The following is a 26,320-nucleotide window of genomic DNA, read 5'->3' on the forward strand; positions in this document are numbered from 1 at the left end:
AATGCAGAAGGGAACAATACTTGTTACAAGCCACAACTATTCTGCTGGAAGTAGTGTCAGAAGAGAGAAAATATCTTTGTTCATACTCCTCCCTTCCGTTTTAAAATCCCAATGTGTTTTCTTTTCACTGACCACAGACTGCTGTACCACATCCGTTTGTGGAGTAGCTCCTGAGCAGTTGGGTATGGAATACCTTTAAGTGCCTTTATTAAAGTGTTCCCTAACAGTGTAACACATTTTCTTAGACATTTTATCATGGTAAATCTGAAAAGGCCTTTGCAATCTACAGCTAAATAGAGACTTATTAAACCCTTATAAACTATTCTTTAAAACCAATTACCCTTACCTAAGCATTTTTACAATTGAACATGTAATATCAGACAAAATGTCTGTGAAAAAGGCAAAAAGAAAAGAGTGACTAACGTTTGCAATGCCAGTTTAAGGAGTGCCAGTGATGGTAGGACCAAGCATACATACATACTAGTTTTTGTCATACAACCCAGCAGACTACTTGTAGAGGAAATGCAAAAGCTGACATAAATACAACGGTTGCTCCAAAATTAATGCCCCCTATTTTTTATTAATTTGGCCCACAACATGAGAGGCAGATGTTGGTGGTATGGCAGTAAGGGTTGAATCTTCCCACCAACATTCTGTTACAGGTTGTTGCCATGAGACAGATAGAAGTGAATGACCAAATGATATGGAAGTGAATCTGAAGCAAAAGTGTGTCATGGAGTTCTTCAAAGCAGAAAAAAATTGCACCCACTGACATTAGTGCTTGCTGAGTGTTTATGGAGACCAGACAGTGGATGTGAGCGCAGTGAGGTGTTGGGGGCTATGGCAACAGTAACAGTGGGTCACCTCCACTGCTGCAGAATTTTACCAGCACTCTTGTTCACTGCTGGCAAAACCACATAGCTAATGGTGATGACTAAGTTAAAAAAGAGTATTTTGTAACTGAGAATTTACTGTATCACATAGTGTTGTTGTGCTCTTTCTATCTGCTGTAGTTTCCATGAAAGTAAATGGGAGGCATTACTTTTGAAGTGACCTACATTTCTACAAGACCAGGTTTAGCTTCCTTCTTTTGAACATTTGAGGCGAAACCAAAATAAGTTCCACAAAACTGCAGTGGTCAAATAGTAGAGGGTTCACCTTCTGTGTGCTCAGCATGGCTTTCATGGTTCTGGGCCTCATGATACAAGTGCATAAGTATTATTTAGTTTGGATAAGCAAAGAGAAATGCATTACTCATTTCTAACCAAATTCTGCTGAGCTATGTTTCTTGTTTTTTTGAGTCCCAGTGTATCAGTATGTCCCTGTTTTTCTAAGGATCTGAGCACTGTATGAAGTTAAGGTATTCGTGGAATTCTTGCTCAATTGTTTTTAAATTCTTTCCTACCTTCTTTATGGAAGTAGGGCACCAAAAAAAAAATCCTTTAAATTTTTTCATTAAGATCAGAATATAACAACTCAAAATATAACAAGTGATTGACACAGGTAGAAGTTGCCCTTGTCCATACTCATCCAATGTTTCAGAGGTCAGTGGTAGGGTGCAGCTCTCTGCTAATGGTCAATTACATTCCATAAAACTTGTTTGACAATTGAACTACTTACTTACAGCTGTATGGCAAACGAAGGTACCTCCTCAGCTTCCCATAAGTACAGCATGAAGTGCAGAAGACAGATATGTTAAGAACTAAAGTTCTTAATACATCATCAAGTCTGCTATGTTTTTCATGGCCTTTTCCTGGCATCTGGTCAATGTGAAAACAAGTCTATAATCCTCTTCATGTTTTATGACCACTGCACATGTTTTTCCCAGACCAGACATCTGCTGCCCCCATCACACTCTCTCAATTGCTGCTAGGCCTATTAATCTACTTGTGCAAAGATTTCTTTAATTGCATGTAACTTTATGCTTCCTGGTTATAATTTTGGGATGTTTTATCCCTTTTTATCAGTTTCTATATGTCACCATTGCTGACACTGCTATCATTTCCTAATTAATGATTCAGTATTATTTTACAGAATCAATAGGCTAACAGTGGTGGCACTCTCTCTTTACTTTTTTTTTTAACTGGGAATGACCTGCAATTCATGTCTCTAGTGGAGAAAAAGTGAAGTTATTGAAGTGTAGTTATAGCTTTTGCTTTTCTTTTTCTCTGTTGTTTAGGTTTTGTTTTTTTGGGGAAAAAATATGCAAATCAAGTAAGATCTTGTTACTGAATTTTGTTGGAGAACTTGAAAGCATTAAGGAAGTTTGTATATCAGTATGCTTTTTAAATCTTTAGACTTAATTTGTGACATGCATGCTATCAAAAAATAGCTACAAGTCCCACACTAGGGTGCTGGCCCATCCCTTGCATGTGCCCAGTGAGAGCTGTAGGTGCAAGTGGGGCAGTATGGGGCTGTCTGTCAGGTGCCATTGATATGGCTGCTGTCAGCATGGCTGTGGGATGAGGTAAGGAGGGCCCAAGGAGCCTGCTGCTGTGGTGCCTGGGAGTGCAGGAGAAGCTCCTGCTGTGCTGGGCTGGTTGTAAACCTGAGTCCCATGTGAGGTGGAGGAGCAGAAGTGGCAGCCAAGGTGTGGCTGCTGCTCAGTGGCAGCAGGGAGGGGGCCAGAGACTGACATGTTTCCCTGCCGTAGCAGGCTCTGGCAGGGTTGGAGTGGCACCAGCTTGGGTGGTGGCTTTCTTAGGGCACTTGAATGGTGGGGGCTGCTGTCTTTGCACCTTCTTCCTTTGGCACTGCCAGCAGGCTCCTGTGTGACCCAGCAACCGCTCAGTGCATGGGCTGAGCATCTGGTCTGCTCCTCAGGTGGCTCTCATTCAGGTCTTCCTGCAAGGCAGGGGCAGCCACCTCTCATCACCTCAGAGCAACTCTTTGCTAGCAGTGTTCAAACAGTTGTGGATCATCTCTCTGGAACCATGGGTAAGAGCAGAAGAGTAACTGAAAAATTCATAGGAAAATAATTAGTTGCTATTAGTTCGGGACTGAAAGGCAGCATGATACAGGAAATAAGACTTAATTGCTAAAGACAAACATAGGTATTAAAAAGGTCATTCTGTCAGTTTAATATTATAGCTTAGACTGACTATATATTGAAATAAATAGACTAATCATATCATATATCCTATTTTTTTTTTTTTTGGATTCAAACTCAGATATAATCCAAATCTATTTTATACTCATTTCTACTCAGCAATGATATCTCTGAAGTACCCAGAAGCAACCACAGAAATAAATGAAAATCAGAACATTTACTGTCATCCTCATCTCCTCTGTTACCAAGGCTTATTTTCTTGGAACCTCTATTCCTCCCACCAGAATCTTGTGAGAATTAATTTATGTGCGGAATAAATTACGTATTTTCCTATTCGCAGCAAAATTTCCTCTGCTGGAAATTCAGGAGAACTTTTGCAGTCACATTTAATCTGGTGAATCCATACTGATTAAGTTGGTAAACTAAGCTTTCCATCTTTTCAATCTGAAACTCTTGAAGGTCCTTTCCTGTACTTCAAGCATAAACCTTTCTTCATCAATGACAGTGCAGTTTCTATAATGACCCCACTAAATTATCTTAAATTGCTCACTTTCAACCACAGAGTTTCTGTGGAAAGCTGGGGGCTGAGAAGATGCTGGCTTTGCTCTCCTTAGAAGGAGTGTGAGGCAAACATTTGATTTCTTCTTCATCAGAAAAAGTTACTGAATTATTTTCTTCCTTTATCCATGCTGCAGCAGCATCCCAATTTGCTCCTTGATTTTCTCCTGGAGGATCAGGAGAATGGGAACATGAGGACCCAGCCAGCTTCTCTGGCTCAGAAACAGAACGTGTTTCTGATTCAGGTGGCTCAATTTTAATTTTTTTTTTTTGTCTCAGTTTGACAGAAGTTCTCATTTAAAGGTATTTCTGCAATGAGCCAGTCTTCGCCCTGCCAGCTGTCAAGTGAAATCCAACAGAACCCTCTGAGAGTTCCATTGAGAGATGCTCAAATGTCACCATGAAACCCATGTGCCATCACAGAGACATTTCTGTGTGGCACCCAAGGCCAGAGCAGCCAGAGCAGGTGTCACTGACCATCATTTGCTGCTGCTCCTGCACAGAGCCATGTGTGTTTGAATTTCAGTCAAGAAGGAAATAAAACTGTATTTAAAGAAGATCAGTCCTCACCTAGGCCTTGCTTTCCTTGTGTGATCCCCTTCTGGTTTCCCAAACAATGTCAACAAATGAAAATAACAATCAAAACCTAGTTTGTCGCCATTTATTGCAAATGCTCCATGATTTCAAGAGCATGGCTTCTGCAAGGCAATAGCTGTGTACCCAGGTGGTGCTCTGCAGTGTCAGCAATCTCCCGGGGTCTGCTCCATAGTTGCAACTAGAAAAAGGCACAAAGTGTGTTTTACTGATGTCATAAATAAGAGATGTGCAATTCCTCTTTGATTCCTATGCATTTATTGGATATTTTAGAGATTTGTAAGGCAAGCTAACAAAAGCAATGATGTTCTTTAAGCCTTTTAAGTCACACCCCTCTCTCCAGGATCAAGTGTGCTTCATCTGTCAAAGAAAGGCTTGGTCTGCAGATGGTGTCTGGATGCAGTATCAAAGTGTATGCTAAGTTTGAAGACAACACTAAATTGGAGGAGCTGTTGACTTCGTCAAGGGCAGAGAGGCATTGCAGAGAGTTATTGACAAATGTGAGGGCTGAGCAGCTACTGAGTGCATGAAGTTGTACAAGAGAAAATGCCAAATTCTGCACCTGTGGTGGTGCAACCCAGGACACATATACAGAGGATAAGAGGCAGGAGAGCTTCCCTGTGGAAAGGAACCTGGAGGTTCTGGTTGGCATCAGGTTGAATTTGAGTCAGCAGTGTGCCCTGGCAACCCAAAGAGCCAGACATACCCAGGGTTGTGCATCAGGCCCACGCTGCCAGCACAGTAATGAAAGTGGCTGTCCCGCTGTGCTCTATGCTGTGCAGCCTCACCTCCAGCACTGCATGCAGTTTGGGTGCTACAATATAAGAAGAACATAAAACTGAGAGAGCACTCAAAGGAGGATGGGTCTGGAGAGTAAGGTGTATGAGGAGCAGCTGAGATCCCTTGGTTTGCTGAGTGCAGAGCAGAGGAGCTGAGGGGAGGCCTGATGGCAGCTGCAGCTCTCACAGGGAGCAGAGGGCAATGCTGAGCTCTGCTCTGTGTGACAGCGATAGGACCCGAGGGGATGGAATGGAGCTGTGTCAGGGGAGGGACAGCTGGGGGTTAGGGACAGGGGCTGCACCAGAGGGTAGTACTCATGGGACTGGCTCTGGGGAGCCTAGGTCATGGTTTCAAGCTGCAAGGAGTTCAAGCTGACTTCTCAAACACAGGGTTTGAATTTTGTGTGGTCCCGCGTGGAACGAGAATTTGGATTTGATGATTCGTGTGGGCTCCTTCCACCTTGGGATATCGTGTGATCCTAAAGCCTTATTTTCTGCATCAGTCACTTTTATTACTCCTGTCTTCTCTATCAGCTGTGACTGTGGGAGGTGCACTAGGCCAAGGACTGCCTTGTGCTCTGCGCCTTGTTGGCTGCGCTGCAGAGGCTGCGTTGCTGAGGAGGCCAATGTTCACTCAGGGTTTGCTTTCCTGGATTGTGTGGTGGTCCATATGTCCTGTGGCAGACAGTGGCTGTTAAGTTTCTGTTTAGAAACACTGCCTTCTGCCTTCAGCTTCCCAGTTGGGATATCTTGCTTCCTTCCCTTCCACTGCTTGCTGTACTGATTCCCTACTGACACTTTGAGTGTGTGGTGTACACTCTCTGCCCAGTATAGACTGATGGGGGCTCAAAGTTTGTGGTTTTTCTCTTATTTTTATTTTTATTCCCAGTAGTTTTGTTTTGTTTGTTTCTTAACCAAAACTCTTGGCTGTGACTGGATATTAATGCATTCAGTTTTTGAAGGCTTGAGTTGGATTAGGACATAACATATACCACATCCCTGCTCCTTTCCAAACCACAAAGCTGTGATCAGGGTATTTTTTTCTATGCTTTCCAATTGATTCCAGACTAGTAGAAGAAAGTAAATGGATAAGTTGTTGTTACTCTATACTATCTTAGTTACGACTGCTTGAGTTATGGCTGTGAACTGTGAGTACAACAAAGCTATTTTACCTTCAAACCGTAGAGGTGATGTATGATTTGACCTCTGCAACTATTCCTTACTCTGTCTTTAGGCAGCATGATTTCTGCTTTGCTGGAGATTGTTTTAAATGAACATTTAATCTCCCAAGTAGTGAAGAGAAAGCACCACATCATCTTGCATCCAGTGACTGCTTAAAAGTCTCCTTTCATTAAAGATGGCAATACCTAGTATGTTAAGAGTTTTTTCTCTTCCTTTTAGAATCCTAAAGAAAATAACATTAGTGTTTTATCATCATAAATCTAGTCATCTGACTTGTCCCTTAAAGATGGATGCTACCCATAGCTTCCATGAGAAATGGTCTGCCACTGCAGATCATCTTTACAAACTGGCTCAGAAATCCGAGGAAGGCACAAGATTTCTCTTTGATCTTTCTGTCTGATATTTCCCTTGCATGAGTCTTGGCTCTGAGGGAAACTCTGCTTCCCAGGAAACTTTCTCTGTTCAGTGAGATATCTTAAAAAGCCTGACAAAGGCTTTGTGCTGATGTATGAAGTGCTGACATTATTCTTTTTCTCAGAGAACTAGTCCATGGTCAAGAGCTATTTTGAGCTATTTTGATACTAGTTATGGGAAGATCTTTGGAAAATGCTATCTTTTTATACCATAATTCCTAACTATTTGTTATGTTTTCATGTCTTGTTGCCATCAAATGCCTGATAGTATCTCATTGACACAAAGAAAAACAGTGCATGTGAATCAGCTGTATTCAAATTCCACCTCCAGAATTGTGGTGTTAATCAGAATTAGTCTGTGAAACTGAGATGAAGGATTGTTTATTTATTTATGGGAGCACCATGACAAAATACAGACCTATCCACTTGTGATTTTCTCTCATCTGTGCCTACAATTTTTGTGGCTGTTCACTGAGGCTGGCTATCCTTATGGAAACAAAGAAATGTCCTTTAAAGAATCCCTGAGAGGTCATCCTGTCTTGTTTCCCCTCTCAAATCAGGGCTCTTTGCTACACCAGTTCATGACTTCCATGTTTTTGCCTGAGCCTTGGAAACCTTTAAGGGTGGAGAACTTAGACCCATGTTCCAGCCTTTTCTTAGTGCATGGGTGGAGCGTGCATAAGGCTTGCATGTTATTACTTCCTTTTGCTGTCTCATAGGTTCATAGGTTCATAGATGCATTAGGTTGGAAAGGACCTACAAGATCATCTAATCCAACCATCCTCCTATCACCATCCCTACCCACTAAACTACTAAATCAAATCCCTTAGCACCTCATCTAAATGCTTCTTGAACAGCGCTAGGGACGGTGCCTCAACCACCTCCCTAGGCAGGCCATTCCAGTGCCTGACCACTCTTTCAGAAAAAAAATGTTTCCTCAGGTCTAATCTAAATCTTCCCCGGCGCAACTTGTGGCCATTCCCTCTCGTCCTGTCATTATTTATCAGGGAGAAGAAGCCCACCCCCTCCTCACCACAACCCCCCTTCAGGAAGTGGTAGAGTGCAATAAGGTCTCCTCTGAGCCTCCTCTTCTCCAGACTAAACAATCCCAGCTCACTCAGCTGCTCCTCATAAGACTTGTGCTCCAGACCCCTCACCAGTTTTGTTGCCCTTCTCTGAACACGCTCCAGGGCCTCAATGTCCTTCTTGTAGTGAGGGGCCCAAAACTGAACACAGTACTCGAGGTGCAGCCGTACCAGAGCTGAGTACAGGGGGATGATCACCTCCCTGCTCCTGCTGGCTACACTATTTCTGATACACTATTTCTAATACGTTGTCTCATACACAGTGCTGTTTGAACAGCGTCACCAATGAGTGATTGCATTTCATGGGTCTTTTATGATGAGTGATCTGGAGTTGCTTAAGTGTATCTAATACTAATTTCTTGATTTTTGCACAATTTTAGCTACAAATGTTTTATTTATTTGATTGATTAACAATTTTTAACTATGAAAGATTGATTTAGCAATTACTATCTGTGAAAGGGTTTGGGCATTTTTAAGCAAAGATGATGAAAATGGTTTGTGAATTGTGGAGGAAAATTGACTTCTTTACTTTCTAAACCAAACCAAAGCTAGATAAAGCAAACGTGCAACCTTTAAAAAGGCTACCTATCCATATTTGCTGGATATTTAGTTGCAAAATTTAACGAAGTAGCCATCACTGAGGAGAAACAAGAGACTGGAAATTCCCTGTGTTTACATTTGATATAATTCATTCCCATTTTCTTCTTAAAGCAGGCAGTTAAGCAAGGCACTTTATAGGATCTATTTCTATGCCATATATGCTATACAAAAGGAGAGAACTGCAGGTGTTCCCAGAAGAGACTATGATTGCATGCACCCTTCCCTCTTTCCCACAATGTGTCTTGTGAAGCACAGTAGGAGCTGTCCATTTTCAGTAGGAATATATGCAAATAGACACATTTTTTTCTGTGAAGAAAAGGTAACAAACTCAGTATAATGAGTGTTTCATTGAAGTATTAGAGTGTCCTGTGGAGTTGGAAACATGTTAAGTAAGACAAATAATGCAGGATGTCAACATAGTCCCTTCCACTGGGACTTCTGGTTTTCTTGCAAAACTTGGTGCACTTTTGGTGGCTTAGCACTAGAGGAAGCTTCCAGTCTAGAATTAGATGGAGGAGCTGGCAAGGTAAGGGTTATTTTTGAGTGGGAGCTGATATTCTTCATCCTTAGTGGGAGCCGATATCGTATGACTACTCAGATTCCACTTGAAGTTTTCAATCCCTTGAAAAAAAAAAGAAAAAAGAAAAAAAAAGTAGACGGAAAGCATGAAATTAAGAGCACATTCCATACTTGTTTGACAGATTAAATATGATCAGTCAGGCCACCATGCAATGTATTTCATAAGATGAGTACAAGAGAAAGCAATACAGCTTCCAATCATAAAAAGATCTTTTTCTAATTGCTTTGTAGGTGGTCTTTGAAGCTTTACACAATCTGGAGCCTCGTGGGTATGTTGTTGGATGGATCATTGCCATCAGTTTGCTGGTGGGAATTCTCATCTTCCTGTTGTTGGCTGTGCTCTTATGGAAGGTAAGGTAACAGATGCGACATAAAGATTGAGGATGATCCCAGGAAAAAAGCTTTATTTTTTCTGTGCATTTAATGTCCATTTGCTGAAGGAATTAAGTAATTGCCCAGTCCATTACAGGAAGTTGTTCAGCCAACAAGAATACTTTCATATTGAGGTTTTTATGAGGGATGGGGAAAGACTCGTGTTGTAGAGAAGATGTGGAAAAATGGATTCTCTAGGCTTGGCTATTTAAAAATACAACCTCTACTACTGTCTCAGGATGAAGGAGAATCCCTCCGAAAACCTACTCTCTCGCACTTAGATACATGGTACATTTATATGGTTTTCTGATGCCTGAGATTCGCTGATTTCTAAAAGGATCTTTTGAAGATCAGGTCAATTTTTCTGGACCAACTAAAAGATTAGGTGAATGTGTTGCAAATGCCACTTGGTGGCCACTGTTTTCAAGAGGTAAAGGCCTGGGAAAGAGCAACATTCAGGAAGAAAAGCTGTAGAATTCCAGTTGAGTAGTGTCACCTGAACAAAAGGCACCAGGACCTGTTAAAAGCCAGGCTTGACACCATCTTTGATAAGATATAATTCTTGTACCCAGACACTGTTATGTAGTAACACTGGGCTGCTGCTGACAGTCAGCAGCAGCCATCTGGTGTGGGTAACTAAGAAGGGTTAGGAACTTCAAGTGTTTTCATTCCTCTGTTCCCTTTTACCAATCCATAAATTTCAAAGGCCACAGTCAAGGTCAGGGACTGTCTTTGAGAGAAGTAAATCTTGAATGCACACATGGGAACAAGTCCAACCCGAGTTTGCTTCCCTTGGTGAAGGGCCAGTAGCCTGCCTCACACTGCTGAGTAGCACATGTACTGTAGCACATGTACTGCTCAGTGGCTGTGTGGGGACTAGAGGCCACACTAGGCTGCACAAGGACATCTCTCTCTTGCAAGGCTGTAAAAGGGATTTACAGACCTTGGCCAAAAACTTGCAATGAGATTCTGGCAGTACAAGTGTTTGTGTAACTACATTATAGACTGTACATCTGCTTCATAGCATTATATAGATTTTATGTGGATTATAGATTTTAAGCATTTTTATGGTCAGCTGTGAAGATTTTTATGCTGATACTGCCAGGTCAAAATAGACTGTGGTTTTCAGTTGGAAAACAATGTTTGACCATACATTCTTATAAATTCTGTTTTTTCTGATATATGGGAAATACTTTTGCTTTCTGTGGCAAAAAGTGAAGATAATAAAAAATATAGTTAAGATGTCAGAATAATCATGAGAATAGAAAAATGTGAGTTGGATGACATTCGGGGTTTGCATTCTGGTGATATTTTTGAAGGAGGACTTACTGCTGATGATACTTCTGTGACTCATTTCATATTGCTAGTTTCCTGAAGATACGAAGCTACTTAGTGAGCTGTTAGAAAATGTGCAAGGTGAGAGAAGCAGATCAACCCTTGAGGCTTCACAAGAATCTGACACAAGTTCACTTGTTGGTCTATACCAATGTATAAAATGTATACAGTATTTGGTTTTCTGGCATAGTCTTGAAACTTCAGCCTTCTTGAATTTTATTGGGATCATTCAAGTACACATGAGGAAAGTGACCACAAGTGTCACAATACAGCAGGCAAGTTAAACACAGCAACATTCTGCAGACAGATTGAGGAGCTACTTCCAGTTACAGAAAAATATTACAAAACGTGTAAACATTTCACGATACATATTGCTTGAATTAATGGCGTTAGCAGGAATGAGCTCTCAGGGAAATTTCAGCCCTAAATCCTACTTTGAGTCAGAATGAAGTTACTGTGAGTACAGTAAGATGAGATGGTAATCATTTCATTATTTGCAGATCAGAAATTGCACAGTCTAGGGGCCTGTGTCAATAGAATTAATGTTAAATGCCTGTTTATTTTACTTCACTGAAAGCTTATTTATTCATATGCATAGCATGAGCTTGATTGATATTTGACTGGTATTGCTTCTCTGCTTGTTTATTTTAATAGATCATGTAGACACCACATTTCCTCTGGTTTAACTGCATACAGATTCAGAGGGACTGAGCAGCTTTCTCTGTCTTCCAAGAGATGCCATGCATAATGCAGACTGGCAAGAGTTACCTCATTTTTGCATATTTTATTAGAGAGCCCAGTTCTACTCCCAACCCTTTTGGCTATATCCTGTTATCTGCCCTGGATGCCTTTGTACAGGCATCCACGGGGGTGAGTTCCTGCTCCTGCTGCTTTGTCTTTAGCACATCTCATTCTCCTTGCTCATGTGTCATCCTTGGTCTCCCATCCATGAGAGGAGCTAGAGGGGCTCTTATGCTGATGCCAACAACAATTCATTTTGCTTTTTATCCACAGAGATTGGCTTGCATCTCTTTGGTGGCCTCTGGATGCTTGTGGAGAGTAGAGCATGGGAGGAGTCTGCTTTGCTTCAGGGCAACTACCCATGCGCTGAATGAACTCAGGGTTTCATAAGCATGGGCCGATTCAGAAGGGAAAGATGATCAAGGCTAGATTATTTTGGGGACTGCTGTCTCATGCCCTGCTCCCTCAACAGTTAGGACTGCAGCCATACATGGGAACAAGAACCTGTTCAGAGTTGGTGGATTAATGCACCTGTAAATCAGAGAATTGGCAAATGAAAAACTGAAACATATATATTATGACACAATAAATATTCTACTATAACACAAATATAAAAATAGGAGTGCTGTCTTGGAAGTGGCTTGAATAATAGAGTGAATCATTCAATCCGTATTGTTTTAGCCTAAGTGCACTGAAAGAAATGATTTGTGCTCAGAGGATGTCAAGGGGTTGAAGTGTTAGTGAGTACCAGAGTGGATGTCTGGGCAGCAGTAATATGCGGAGCCAGTGGTGGAAGTGATTTGCAAAACAGAGATTCTGTATTCATTGCAGTAACACTTTTTTTTTTCCCCTGTAATTTGTTTAATACAGGAGCTGGACTTCTATTTAAACTAAATCATATAGGTATTAAGTTTATTTCTGAATTGAGCCTGTACCTGTTGTATGTAGCATCTGATTCATATAAGAGGAGATTCTAGTACTGTTCTGCAGCTTTTGGGCTCCTAGGACAAAGAGCTAATGTTATGAACGTTCTAGGTGTCCCTTACATTATAAGACATTCTTCTGCTCTAAACCGTGGATTTTTGGCAGGATTGCAAACAGGAGAAAGACAAGCAGAATAGTACCCATATACATACATTGTTTTTTTGATTATCAAAGGGGTTCCTGCTCTTCAGGATGTCTACCTATGTGCTAGACCTATCTCTATTTGCTCTTTGCCTTAAAATGGAAGTTAGATGACTTTCTGTAACTTGTAGGAGAAATACTGTGAAGACAATTCTTCATTGAGTGAGCTTACAGTTTGTCCAGTCTTCAAATGGACTTGTTCTGTTGAGGAACTTGAGTCCTGATATATGCCAATCTTGTGAAATCCTCACTTAGGCAGAGGCCGTAGTGTGTGGATGCCACTGTTTACTGGCATGTCTTTAAGGGGAGAAGCATTGAAATACAAAGGTGGTTGTTTTTGGTTTTGTTTCTAATGAACTGTGAAGTTCCTTTGTTTTAAGAAAAAAGTTTTAAGAAAAAAAGGCCAGAACAACCTAAGCAATTTTGTTAAAGGTGTATTTGGGGTTACTGCTTTGATGAGCCTTTTATACTTTTTTCTGTGATTGTACAAGTGTCTTTGAACACTTGCATTCCTCTGCATGTAGTATTTGTCATTGCCTCAAGTACTGTTTGAGCATTTAGGAAATATCTGAAGCTAACCAAGGCTAACTTTAAATTCATCTGTGTAGTAGGAACTGCTGTTTTCCCCTTTTTGGAAGGAGTCACTTTCTCTTTCTTAGGGCCTCAAACATTATGCCTTCATACAGTGGGCCAAAACATACAGTTTACTGTTTTCCAGTAGAGGGGGAAAAAAGAAAGCCTAAACCTGCTCTTATTCTTTGCCATTCTATGTATCTTGTATTACAAGCCTTTTGAAGACCTATTCTTTCCATTATATCTACAGCTCAGGTGGCAGAAGCTAATTGCTATTTCCTGTCTTGTCCTTGTGCCAAACCCTATCCTTTCCTGGTAGTCAGGTTTTAGAATAGTGGCTCTATAATGAAATGGAACAACTTTTGTTTTTATTTATTTATTTATTTATTTATTTTATTTCTTCAGAGCATAGGCACATGCCATTATAGCACAAAACCTCCTTGAATTTTAGTATATGGGAGGCCTATCTTTCCTCTGTGTGAGGGGAGATGTGTACATACATGTATGTCCTTCCATGTAATCTTTCCAGGAAGAACCCTTTTCACTAAAAAAGCCTTCTGGCTGGGTGGTGTAACCCAACCTTTATCATATCTGTCTAGCATCAAATGTAGGTTGTGGAGCTGGGGACAGGAGAAGCCTGTTGAAACTCAATGGCATTCCGTATCTTTAATGCAAGTTGCTTCTATATGTAACTTGCATTCTTCTTCCTTTCTGTACATGGAATTCCAAGAAGAAACCAGTAGGTACTATGGTGATGCTTCAGTTTTAATCATAATCATTCAGATAAACAAGGCAGTTGTAGCCTTGTATTTTATAATTGAGCACTTAATAGGATCTGGTTATGGGAACGGTGCAATTTGAAATACAAAAGTTGTTCCTGTCAAGATGTAGATGCTTGCACGAGCTGCCTAAGAACTCATTAAAAAGAGATGTCTATGTTTCCCTTTTTTATTTCCCCTACTCATGCTTTCTTCCATGTTCCAGTACTGTTTCTTTATCATTTTTCACATTATCTCACTTACAAAAGTATGAATCCTACCTGCAGAAGCTACGTAGCATAGACCTAACTCAACTGTCCATTGAAAATGCAAAACTGTATTTAATTCATTTTCTCTGACATTTGTTTTTCTGTACTTCTCAAATTGCTGCATTCTTTGGAACTTATGTGGTACACTTTTAATTTTGTTGTTTTGCTCCACAACTTACCTATTTACATATTTGCTTTATGTAAACTGTTACTGCTATATAAGTAGTCTTTTCAAAAGTACTACATGCCTTTTATGATAGATCTTCTAGGCTCAGTACATCTAGAATTTGACTTTTTTGGTATTATCCTGCTACTACCACTACTACCTCAGTCACGTGATGATTAGGTTCTGTGATCCAAAACCAAACCCGTCTTACCTCCCAAACATGGGTGAATCTTCAGTGTTTATAACAAGATGGAAACCTTGAGGGAACTGGGCAGTGGAAGTTGCTATCTCTATAAGTAACACTTTCCCAGGCAGATGTTCTCAAAGAACAGTCAATGCTATGTTTTATATAGTTTCCTTTTCCAAGACCAAAGTGAGTATTACTAAATATTTGTAGACCCCCAAGAGTAAAAGGGGTTCTATTTTGGCAGCATTTACGCAAATGCTTCTTTTGTTTTCTTTTTGAAGTAGGTTATTTGGATGATTTGCTGTGCTTTTTGAAATTTGACTAGCTATTGCAGAAAGATTGGATATAGATCTATTTGCATTTTACTTATTCTTAGCCAAGTAAATGGTTAATGCTGCTGTTGTAGCTCAAACACTGCCTTCCCCAATGAGTTTGCTGGCTACCGTGTAATGTTTGTTCACCTCCCACAAGAGTAGGGCTGGCAACATTTCAGTGGTGGTGTGTCCAGTACTTGTGAAATGCCTTTGTTATCTTTCTGGATAAAATGAGCTATGTAAATGTGCAACAGTAATAATACCATGGCTGAACATTCTCTCTGGTCTCAATGTCCTCCAAATGGGAGCTGTGCTTGCCAGGTCACTTTGAGAACATCCCAGCCATTGAAGCGATGTAGCTTTCATCCTGCACCACAAGAATAAATTGGACTAACAAGAGAAAGTTGTGGCTTGAATTGTCATTCCAAAAAGAAGAAAGTTAGCCATCATTTTCTGGAGCCCAGACCAGCAAAAGAATATGTGTGTAGGACTGAAAAATTGCAAATAAGTAACTCAAGTTCCAAGGTTCCCTGCTGCTGGAATATAATGTGTGTTTATTGGAAGCTGTTAGCATCCCTCGGATGCAAACACTAAAAACAGAGAATGCAGCCTGTGTAGTCTGAATTCTCTCTGCAAGCTTGGTGTCAGAGTGGGAAATGCTGTGTTATGACTTACACCAACCATAGCCATTTCCTCCTGGTTCAGCTAAACCCATGGAAATAATTTATTCATGTAATTATGGACATAGTACATCTTTAATTCATATACTTTTGGCAAGTCAAGCATATCAAAATACGACTGTAAAGCTACATTTTATTGATTCCAGAAATAGTCTTTAACATTTAGTCCTTGGATATCAAACAAAACCAAAATATTTCAGTAGTTTTTCTCTTTGGAGAGGAAATAGAAAATATGGATTGATGGATATCTTAAATTAATTGCACTTTCAGGAATGGTATATTTAATTACTGTCCTGTTCCCTGCTGAGATAAAGAAATCAGTATATAATAATTTGTCCAGACATATCTGCAGCAAACGTTGTATTCTTTCCAGTTCTTGAGACTGATAATCAGAGGTGAACTTTGGATGATGGCTGTGTTCATTCTGTGACTTTTTTAAAAATAAACTACTCAGTAAAATTTTGCAATAGGAAAAAAAAATCCTTAAATCATGTGGAACTGTTTATGGATTTCATTGTTGGTTAGTTTGCTTTTTGATTAAATTTACAAGTGTGCTTGCAACATCTGTCATGAAAGTTACTATACACAGTTGCTATTCTGTGAGAAGTTCATGCTTTCATTAAATTGAAATTGCCAGAACTCAGTGCTGAAAGACTTCTGAAGGTCCAGTCACAGGAGTTCTCTTTGTTTCCACAGAACGGAGCTTCCTTAGCAAAGATGTAAATCCCTCTGAAAGTAATGTCTTCTATTTATTTCCATGGAAACAAGTACGAAGAGCACAATAACACTGTTTAATAAAGCAAATTCTCAACTACAAAACACTCTTTTTCAACATAGTCACCACCAGTAGCTATGCATTTTCACCAGCAATGAAGAGTCTGCATGCTGCACTTGAAAAAATCTCCACCAGCGGAGGTGACCCACTGTCACTGTCACCAATGCTGAAACTCACCACCCACCACCTCCCTGTGTTCATATCCACTGTTTGGTCTCCATAGACATTCAGTAAATATCAGTGAATGACAATAGATGCCATTTTTTCTGCATGGACGAGTTCAGTGGCACACATTTGGTTCAGACCCTCTTCAGGGTTAGACAACATTTTGTCAGACTGCTGTTCTGGTGCCATCTGTCACAGGACAACAAAAAGGAGCAGAATATTAATGGAAAGGTTCAGTCTCTACAGCCATACCAACATCTGCCTCTGACATAGCGGGTCAGTGTAATAATATAGGAAGCATTACTTTTGGAGTAGCCCTCATATATGCATAAATGAATGAAATGCCAGCAGTTCATCTGAGGCAAGCTAGATCTTAGCTGCATGGTAAAGATTTTCAAGGGCTGGACACCACAACTGCCAGCTTTATTCTTCACCTCCTTAGCAAGCAGGTCCATTGAAACTAGTGAACAACTGGGAGAAATGTTACTTGAGTGGTGGTTAGAGGAACACATCTTTGATGGCTGGACATTGTGTTTGCCACACAGTTCTTGATATGACTTATCACATGGTAAATTCCATACCATGTACACGAGTGACAACAGCAAGACACACAACACTGAAAAAATACCAAAATACTGAGTTGGACTGATTGTACTTCTATCCATCGCTATGTGCAGTTATCTTTTCTGCACACTTGAATAGGTCTTTATCATGTATATGGCTCTTCTGAATTTGCATATCTCCTCAAAGTACTCAGCCTTACTGATATTTTCTGAAAACTTGGCCTTTTTAGATAGACATAAAGCATTTGCTTAAATTAGTAGTTTATTTAATGACTGCATAGGCTAAGTTTAGCAAAAAAGAGCACATAATTTTTTTCATTATTATTTCAGCCTCACATAGTTACTGTCTGAGAAAAAATATGGTTTAAAAACTATGCTTGTTTTACTACTAAATCATGTAAAGTAGATTTCCTTTTAAAATTTATGGAGTATTACAGATTTGCACTCCAAGTATCAACAGAAATATCTTGAGTCAATTTGCCAGTCTGCATGAACTTAGGAGGTATGTTGCCCTTTTTTTCATTTTTTTGCATAGCAAAATATGTATTGCAATAAATAGGGATTATGTACAGGAGCTAGAAGTCAGATTCTTCCATGGCAGCTAAACAGAGTGGAGAGGAGGGCTTACCATTGCTTAGCTTCTCTTTGCCTTGCTTTCCCAGTTATAAAGGCGCATTTACCATTTTGTATATGCATACTCACTTACCAACTACTTATGAAAAGGTGATGCCTGAAGCTTATGTATTTATCTTCTTGCATGTTTAATTGAGCAAATGAGGACCTATGTTACTGAAAAGCAAAAGGATTTGCCTCCCAAAAAGTCAGTGGAAGACTGAATAATCAAGCCAGACCACTGGAGTCCTCACATTACCTTTACCGCAATACCATCTTTCCTCCCAAATATACAGTTTCCCCTTAAACTCCAGCCAGTACTTATGGCTTCATTCCAAAAAGGCCTTTTGCTCACAGGGAGGCGCAGGCAGTGGCAGTTTGCCAGTCCCCAGTGGAAAAGCTGATCCACAGTATCTCTTCACGACCCCTCTGTACTGTGGCAGGGGTACTTTAATTGGGAGGAAGGAAATGGTGTGCCCTCTTGGAGCTGGCTACATGCCAGAATAATCCAGGGCCACATGAACCCAAGTGCTAAGTGTTTCTTTTCCCCCGCCTTCTTGGCAGTAGTAAAATGAGATGCCCATTAATAAGCAGTGATTGATCTCTGCAAGGGGAAACACTCAGTGCTTCTAGTTCCAGCAGCATCAGTCTGCTGTGCAGAGATTTGGGGTGCTGCCACCCTGCCAGCTGGTGGCATCTTGCTGGGGGCGAAGCTCCTTGTCTCCCTTTAGGTGTGATTAGGTGTGCTTCTTTCTAAAGGGCCATAAGGTAAATGGATTTTTATTTGGACCTCTGCTTAGATTAAAGAGATGGGGCAGTAAATGATGCCTGATGTTAATCCACTCAGAGGGTGGTGATGCACTGGAACAGGTTGCCCAGAGAGGTTGTGGCTGCCCCATCCCTGGAGACATTCAAGGCAAGGCTGGGTGTGGCTCTGGGCAGCCTGCTCTAGTGGCTGGCAACACTGCCCACAGCAGAGGGGTTGAAACTAGATGATCTCTGAGGTCCTTTTCGACCCAGACCATCCTATGATTCTTTGATTTAATCCAGACTGTAGCTGTTCAGATACATCTGGATTGTGCTTACTGTAGTAAAGTAACTGTATAATAAAGATGAGTTGTGAATAAGGTACTGAACCCAATGTATCTGGGCATTATTCAATGGGAGATTTCTTTGATGGCTGTTAAATTTTGTTTAATTTTTTAGCTACAAGTATATCAGTACTTGACTCTCTTTTTACTTGTTGGTTTACACTATAGTCAATATAATCCATTGGAAGACATTTGTCAGAAGCTCTGTACAGATAAAAGTTAATACTTTCTTGTTTGCAGCTTAGTGCATCAGGATATGATAGAAATGTAATTAAAAATTTATTCCTTTCTGATTGACATCAGTGGCAAAAGTTTCTGATAAAATTATAGATTCTGTGTGAACACTGTTCACAAAGCGCTATTCCTTCTTCAATTATTGTCTGCAAACACTGGTGTACTAAAGTCAGGTCAAAGTATTTTACAGCAGGATGGGGCTCCTCTTATCTTGTTTCTTAATGCATGATGGTAATGAGAAAAGCACTAGTTTAAAGAAACGCATAGTCTAACCGTTCTTCTATAGCCAGCATTTCAATTTATTTCACTCTTTATTAGTTTGGGACAGTAAGCCTCACTGGGCATGATAAAAATGCTTTAGACACTTCGCCAACAGTGAATATAACAGAGACAGCTCTCATCAGTTCTGCTTTTTCCCAACTGCGAATTACATTTTATTCTGTAATATCCTAATTCTTCAAACATATTTATCATTGGCACTATAGAGAAAGCTGCAGGATAGTAATGCAGGAAATGTCAACTAAAGGCTTATAATTTCAGAGTTCGGAAAAATAGTTAAGTCCAACAATTCAGTGTCCGACTTGTGGAGGTGCAGATGGGAGGGCAGAAAATAGCAGCAGAAAAAAAGACTGTAATTTGTTATGATGTTAACACTTCAGAATTTCTTTGACTGGGATGTTCAGTTTGTGTGAATGCTTGAAGAATGCATCTTTGCACAAGTGTTATGGGTGATTTTAAATGATTTAGAACTGACATGGCAGCAGAAGGAAGTTGTGTATGCTTGTGACTATGAATACTCAAGATTTGAATACTCAAGACTTGACAGAGCTGTCGCACAACAAGAAATAACTTCACAGTAACAGGTGTAATTCCCCAGCATACAAGAAACACAGATTTTCTGTTGCTTTGTTATTCTGTTTTGCCAGAAACATGCTTTCTGCTCAGAATATACTGTAGATGGCAGCAAGGTTTTGCTAGAAAAAAGGTGCACAGTCCGGAATAACTCAGTTAAGAATAAGTGTAAAATCTATGAGTGGTTTTAGCTCCTTATTTACAGCAGCTCTAATACTTATTTGACATGTCTTCAGAAGGGACTAGCCATTGTTTATCTATTCTCATAAGACCATATCTGCTTTTTATTTACATTTTATTTCTGCCTGAATTTATGTTAATTTGTTTAAAAGCAAAGGAGACACCTCTTTACTATTTATCGTGGCAGATGTAAGCCATGACAGTTTGTAGTTTTGCAAACAGTTCAGTCCATCTCTCTTTTCCTGGTTGCAGGGCATGAATCCATTGGGAGTGACACTGATAACCCCAGGGTTTGGGGATTATCCCTATATTTCAGAAGACTTCATTGTTACACTTTCTCTTCTCTTATCTTCACACTGAGAAATTGTACTCAAACTTGGTGCCCCAGCATAGCTGTTCCCCTCTGGTGAACTCTGTCAAGATTGAGAATAAAGGATGAGGCAAGCTGAGTAATGCCCCACTGCTGATACCTTTTTTTCAGCTACACTGACCCAAAAGCCCCAAACTGAGGATCTCTTCAGCCTTCCCAGATAATTTTCACCCAACCCTGGCCAGGGTTTGCTTTTTTTCCTTTCCTGCATTGCCTTTGGTGGCTGATTCCTCTTCTTCTGTTATATCCCTTTATCTTTCCATGGTTCTCTCTCCTTGCCTCCTATAATGAGCTTCTCCTATTGCTCTTCCTCTGATGAGTGCCTTCCCCAGGCACCATTTTGTTGATCAGTGTATTGCCATCAGTCCTTTTCTTGCCTGCGGTGGTGCACTGACATGTTGTGTGGTAGGGTCACATCTCTGGGCTTGACTGGACCCTTGCCATATTCATCTGTGCAATTGTACACACGTGGATGTGTCTGTATTTATGGAAAATACAGAATGTGGGAGAGTTGAAAAATATGAGGGAATCACGGACCATGAATCAGGCTGGAGACCACTGGCCCATTAAAAATGCCACTCCCACAAATGCCATTACAGCAAAGTTCCTGCTACAGCTGGTGATATCTCCTCTTTACCCTGTTTGAATTCCAGGACTGAGTCCCAGTTATACTCACTGGGGTTTCTGAGTTCTCTTAAAGGCCTCACAGTAACACCAAAAATACCAGAGGAAATAGGTCTCTGATGTCACTCCTGCCCCAGTGAACCAAGCTGGTATATTCTCTGTATCCATGTTGCACCATTTCTCTTGCTTCTATCCATGTGTCATCCTCATTATTACCCCTTCTCCAGCATGTTAAACTCTCTTGTTCTTTCCAGTTTGCCACAGGCATTTGTCTGCCATTGCCATGTGGGTTAAAATTGCTGTCGTTTTTAATGAAATCTGTTTCTTGTGAGGAGATGGATATGTGCACTGTGTGGTCTCTGGTGAAGCCATGATGACGTTGTGATTACTTTGCAGCCATCACAAAAAAATCTTTCTGATGATCAGAGGGACTCTATCTCATTAAGTGGAAACATGCTGCGTTGACCCTAAGAAACAGAATCCTGTAACAAACATGCCTTTGCCTTTTAGGGATGACAAATTTAACCAATCCTGAACACTACTTTTAAAAACATCCAATAAGAAGTCCTTGAGGTCCAGTTTCTCATTTCTGTTGCATGTCAGTTAAGCTCTTAATTTTGAATTATCCACAGCACTTGCAGCACTAGCTTCGCAGTGGAATCACCTGCAGATGCAGGATTTCATGCTTCACTAATATTTATTAAGGTCTCCAGCTCACCTTTTTGCCCTACTGAAAAGCTATACAAAAGCATTTTGTATCCAGTAATGAAATAGTAAAATACCAAAACTATCATAATCAACTTTTAAAGATAATTCCTGAAGCAGATGTTCACAAACACACTATTTTTATTAAAATAACAGTGGGAGTTTGCTCTTGTTTGTTTGGCCCTAGAGGAAATTAAAAAGCCTTTCTATAATTTTGATTATAACTTCAAGAGAGGATTTTATTGAACCAAGGATGTTGTTACATGAAGGATGGAAACCTTAGGGGCTTAAAACCTGTTTTTAAAAGCTACGAATTGAACTTCTCTTGTTAATCTTAGGAAACCAAGTCCCCTGGCAGTTTTACTTTCAGTGTGCTTAACTGGTAGGTCTGTTACAAAACCTGATAGTATAAAAATGGCACCCACTTCTTCAATGCGTCTGCTTCCTGAGCATATGTAAAGTATATCTGCAGGTTCCCAAGACTAAAATAAGTACCTACGATGAATCCCACTGGTAAAAGCGTGGCAACAACAGAGGAGGAGTAACTTCTAACTTATTAATTTTGTTATCAACAAAATAATTCACTAAAGTCTTCGGATTGGAGCATGAAAATCTCACTAAGGAGAAACTTTGCTATTAGCTTTAAGTCTCCACTGATCCAAAGTACACTGGCATCAGTAAAATTTCACTGGGATTTTATGATCATAGAGTCATAGAATGGCTTAGGTGGGAGGAAGCCTTAAAGATCATGTAGTTCCGATCCTCCTGTAATGTGTAGCATTGCCAGCAACATAGATCAAGCTGCCCAGGGTATCTTCCAACCCAGCTTTGCATGCCTCTGGGACAGCATGTCCCACTATCTCACCACCCTCTGAGTAAATAATTTCTTTGTAACACCTAACTAAAATTTCCCCTCTTTTAGTTTAAAGCCATTCTCCCTTGTCCTATCAAGACGTTGACATCTTGAAGTTTTGTTCTCAAAATACATACTTTGCACTGGTATAGCTGTAGGTACAAGTACAAAAAAAAAAATTGCTAGTAATGGTATTTATTTTGCTACAGGAGATGGAAGTTTACCTGTCTTTTTTTGGAGCAAGTTTGAAATACAGAAAACTAGATAAACTCTCCTTTAATTCTTCCTTTTATCAGTGTGTTTGCCTGTACTGAGTGGCAGATGCTTGTGATGGATAAGCAAGAGCCTGTGTTCATAGTTTGTGCACAAGACTGAATGAACCACTTTTCAGGTTTGAATTCAGTATGTGTTGTAGCCTCTGGAAGGTTGTGGCACCAATCTCTGTAAAACTGAGGTCATAGGCATTTATGTATAAATCTTCCTGTTGTATATTTATAAACTGGTTGTAGCTATATATGTAATATACGTCTATGCACTCAGCAGAGTATGCCTATCTCAGAATTACTGGCATGCCTCAGGGCTGTGTTCTGTGATTATCCAAAAAGGGTATTCGTTAGACTGTTCATCAGCATCTATGTCCTGAGCACATAAACTAAACAATGGACGTAAGGGGTGCTGAGAAGGTGGTGTGTGCTTGCTGTCATGTTGCTATGAATTAAAGGTGCAGCAGGCACTCACTTGTCATGACCTGAGGTTTGCAATGCTATGCTGGAGGGGCACACTCATTGGTTTGAACGAGCAGTCATCCAGAGCTCCGTGGGTTAAAGCATACTTGAAGAAAATGAATGTTGCTAAAGAACCGAAACTTGAAAGTTCAACTTAACAGAAACTTAGCAATGACAAAACAGCACAAAAGATTCCTACTAATAGCCAGATTGGGAATAAAAAATGGTAATAACTGACTGATAGAGCAAGACTAAAGCATCGTGTTTTACTCAGCAGGCATTAAGAAAACAGGTTTGGAGTGGTAGGAGTTACATAAATGTTTAATTGTGATGAACAAAATATTGATTCAGTGGTCTCTGTGGTACACTGCTAAGTTTGAGGAGTTATTTTTGAACACTTACAAAGTCTATTAGTAAAATCATTGTTGTTAGTCTGAAAGGGAAAAAAACAAACAAACACCAGAAACAGAAATGTAAGAGGTTTATGTACAAACAGAAATGAAAACTGCTAGATGTTGTTTGTTTGTTTGTTTTTTAATTATTATTATAATTATTATTTTTTAAATCACAAGGATCTAGGAAATAAGTGTAATAGTCCTTACAGCAGCTTGAATGTCTGGGGAGAAGTTATTGTCACTGCATTTTGTAGGATCAGACTTCTGGTCTGCCTTCTGACCTCACACAGCTGGTAGCAAAAAGACAAGGGAAATCATTTAGCAACAAGAAGAATCTGAAGCTCTCTGCTGCAAAGCATCTTGAAACAGATTATCATTAAGCAGAAAATTTGATATCTAGATTTAGATTACTGTCAGGAAGAGGAATATACTTGTATTTCCATGGCTGGTACTTCTGGAAACCTGGGAGCTAAAATAGCATCTTGAGAACCATGGTGATGCACCAGGGATAGCATGAGTTGGCTTTTCTCAAATAAGGGTTTTAAAAAATGCAAACAGGTGAAGGTGTAATTCGTCTGATCTCTTTTGTTTTCTGCATTTGTAGACATTGAGAACACAGTTCATAAAACTCCAACATCGTTGACCTGGAACCCAAGAGCTAACCTATACTTTAGGATTAGATCCAAAGTTTACATTAGTCTTTATTTGATACCAACAAACCTGTATCTGCATTTTCTAGTCTATGTTTATTAGAAACATTTGCAGTTTTGTTTTGTAGTTTTGTTTCATGTAAGAGGACTGAGTTGTTGAACTATAGGGAGCTGGGGTCTTGTGAAGATTTGAGACCCAATTTGATCTCATATTGATGTAAACACAGAGCTACGATTCCAAGCTTAGAAATCAGCATTCACTTTGGTGCTGTTTTCCTTCTTTTTCACAACATTTTCTGACAATTTAAGTTTCAATTTAACAATACTGTTATTTACCACCATAATCTCTTCTTGATTTCCAGATGGGTTTCTTCCGCCGAAGGTACAAAGAAATTATTGAGGCCGAAAAGAACAGAAAGGAGACTGAAGATAGTTGGGACTGGGTCCAGAAAAATCAGTGAACTGTCCTTGAGAATGGAAAGCCCAGTCATGTGACACGTGCTTGCTCGCCCATAGGTCCTGCTCTCATATCTTCCATATGTGGAAGAAGGAATCTTCTCCAGATTTTTCGGAGGCCCTATTGATGCTGTGTCTTTATCACTCTAACAAGCTAGGGAACATATCCTGAGGCAACCACTGTGGCCATGTCAGGTGACTGGAGCTATTTACACTTCATTTTAGAGCTGAACTTTGAACTTTGGTAACCAAGCTGCAGTGCAGAGCAATATTTATGAATCCAACTATGTGGTATACCCTCAGGGGAAGACTGTTACCTAAAAATATTTTTTATAAATACAAGCTTTTTATATTGATCATGTCTTTATATTTGTATCAATGTTTTATAGTTTCTATTGAATAGCTATATAGTTCACTCAAGCACTGATATCTGGCTAAATCATTGGGAATATGTATATGTATATATAAATCCTATTGTGCTTTTAAACTTCAATGCAAGAGAGAAGGAAGATTTGCAGATCAAAATAGCTGAAAACCTCATATGCTTAATTCACAATGCTTGGTAATATTGTATATAGACCATTTATTGGCAATAAGCCAAGATCCTTTCACTGTCTCTTTTTTTGAATTGAATTTGGTGTTTGATTTATAAACTGAAGAACCTAAAGTGTTATACATATGTGGTGTTTTGTATGTGAGTCTATCCTTCACTGACCTGAATGGGAAAGGATGAAAATGCTCCCTCAGTGACATGTAGCAAGACTTGTAGCTCACCTTCTATTGCTGAAGGAAGCATGTTTTCCTTTGGGAATTTTTCTCTTGCAGTCCCTAGTATTTTAATAATTGTCTAGGATTGGACAGTTGAGGTACCAAAGGGGTCTAATTTGGCCAACTACCGTGGCATTGACCAATTCCTTAGAATAAAATAAAATAAAATAAAATAAAATAAAATAAAATAAAATAAAATAAAATAAAATAAAATAAAATAAAATAAAATAAAATAAAATAAAATAAAATAAAATAAAATAAAATAAAATAAAATAAAATAGAAAAAACAATTGAGTCATATTCATATTTAATGTTAAGAATAATATTTTTAAGCTACTGTTAACAATTGTGACCTGATGCTGTCAAAGCAAGTGATCAGTTGATGCAAGCTATAACTATTATACTTGCGTTGTGAGTTTTCTACATGAGTCATGAGTGTTTATGTTAATTTTAAGAGATAAGGAAATGCAAGCCTTAAAATGATCTTTGGATCTCAAGATTGCCTATTTCCGTGTTCCTAGAATAGAATGCACAAGGGGAAATGGCTTTAAACTAAAAGAGGGGAAATTTAGGTTAGTTGTTAGTAAGAAATTCTTTACTCAGAGTGTGGTGAATCTATGGAACATGCTGCCTAGAGAAGTTGTAGATGCCCCATCCCTGGAGGCATTCAGGACCATTCGGATGGGGCCCTGGGCAGCCTGATCTAGTAGTTGGCAAACCTGCACGATGAAGAGGTGTAGAGTTCAATGATCTTTAAGGTCCCTTCCAACCTAAGCCATTTTATGATTCTATGATTCTGTGAATGCGTTTTTCATCAAGCTTTAAGTCAAGGTGCAGATGTTATTGAGTCTCAGTTTGACACTTCATTCATTAGTAATTCCTTAGAAAATCACTTGTTGAATTGGAAAACACAGATTTGTAATGAATTCAGCCATGTATCTTC

General features: G+C 39.6%; 1 protein-coding gene across 1 annotated transcript in view; it reads left to right on the forward strand.

Moving 5' to 3' along the window:
* ITGA9 (integrin subunit alpha 9) overlaps window positions 1-25,555 on the forward strand; it is a 212,313-nt gene extending 186,758 nt beyond the window's left edge. The window contains exons 27-28 of the mRNA XM_065752710.1: window positions 9,071-9,190; window positions 24,516-25,555. Coding sequence (XP_065608782.1) covers window positions 9,071-9,190; window positions 24,516-24,614 — 219 coding nt within the window. The 3' untranslated portion in view covers window positions 24,615-25,555. The remainder of the gene's footprint in view (window positions 1-9,070; window positions 9,191-24,515) is intronic.
* Window positions 25,556-26,320: the final 765 nt, after the last annotated feature.

Source organism: Cyrtonyx montezumae, unplaced genomic scaffold (assembly GCF_038088225.1).
Source record: "Cyrtonyx montezumae isolate F1298 unplaced genomic scaffold, pur_monq_1.0 scaffold_8, whole genome shotgun sequence".
Taxonomy (NCBI): domain Eukaryota; kingdom Metazoa; phylum Chordata; class Aves; order Galliformes; family Odontophoridae; genus Cyrtonyx; species Cyrtonyx montezumae.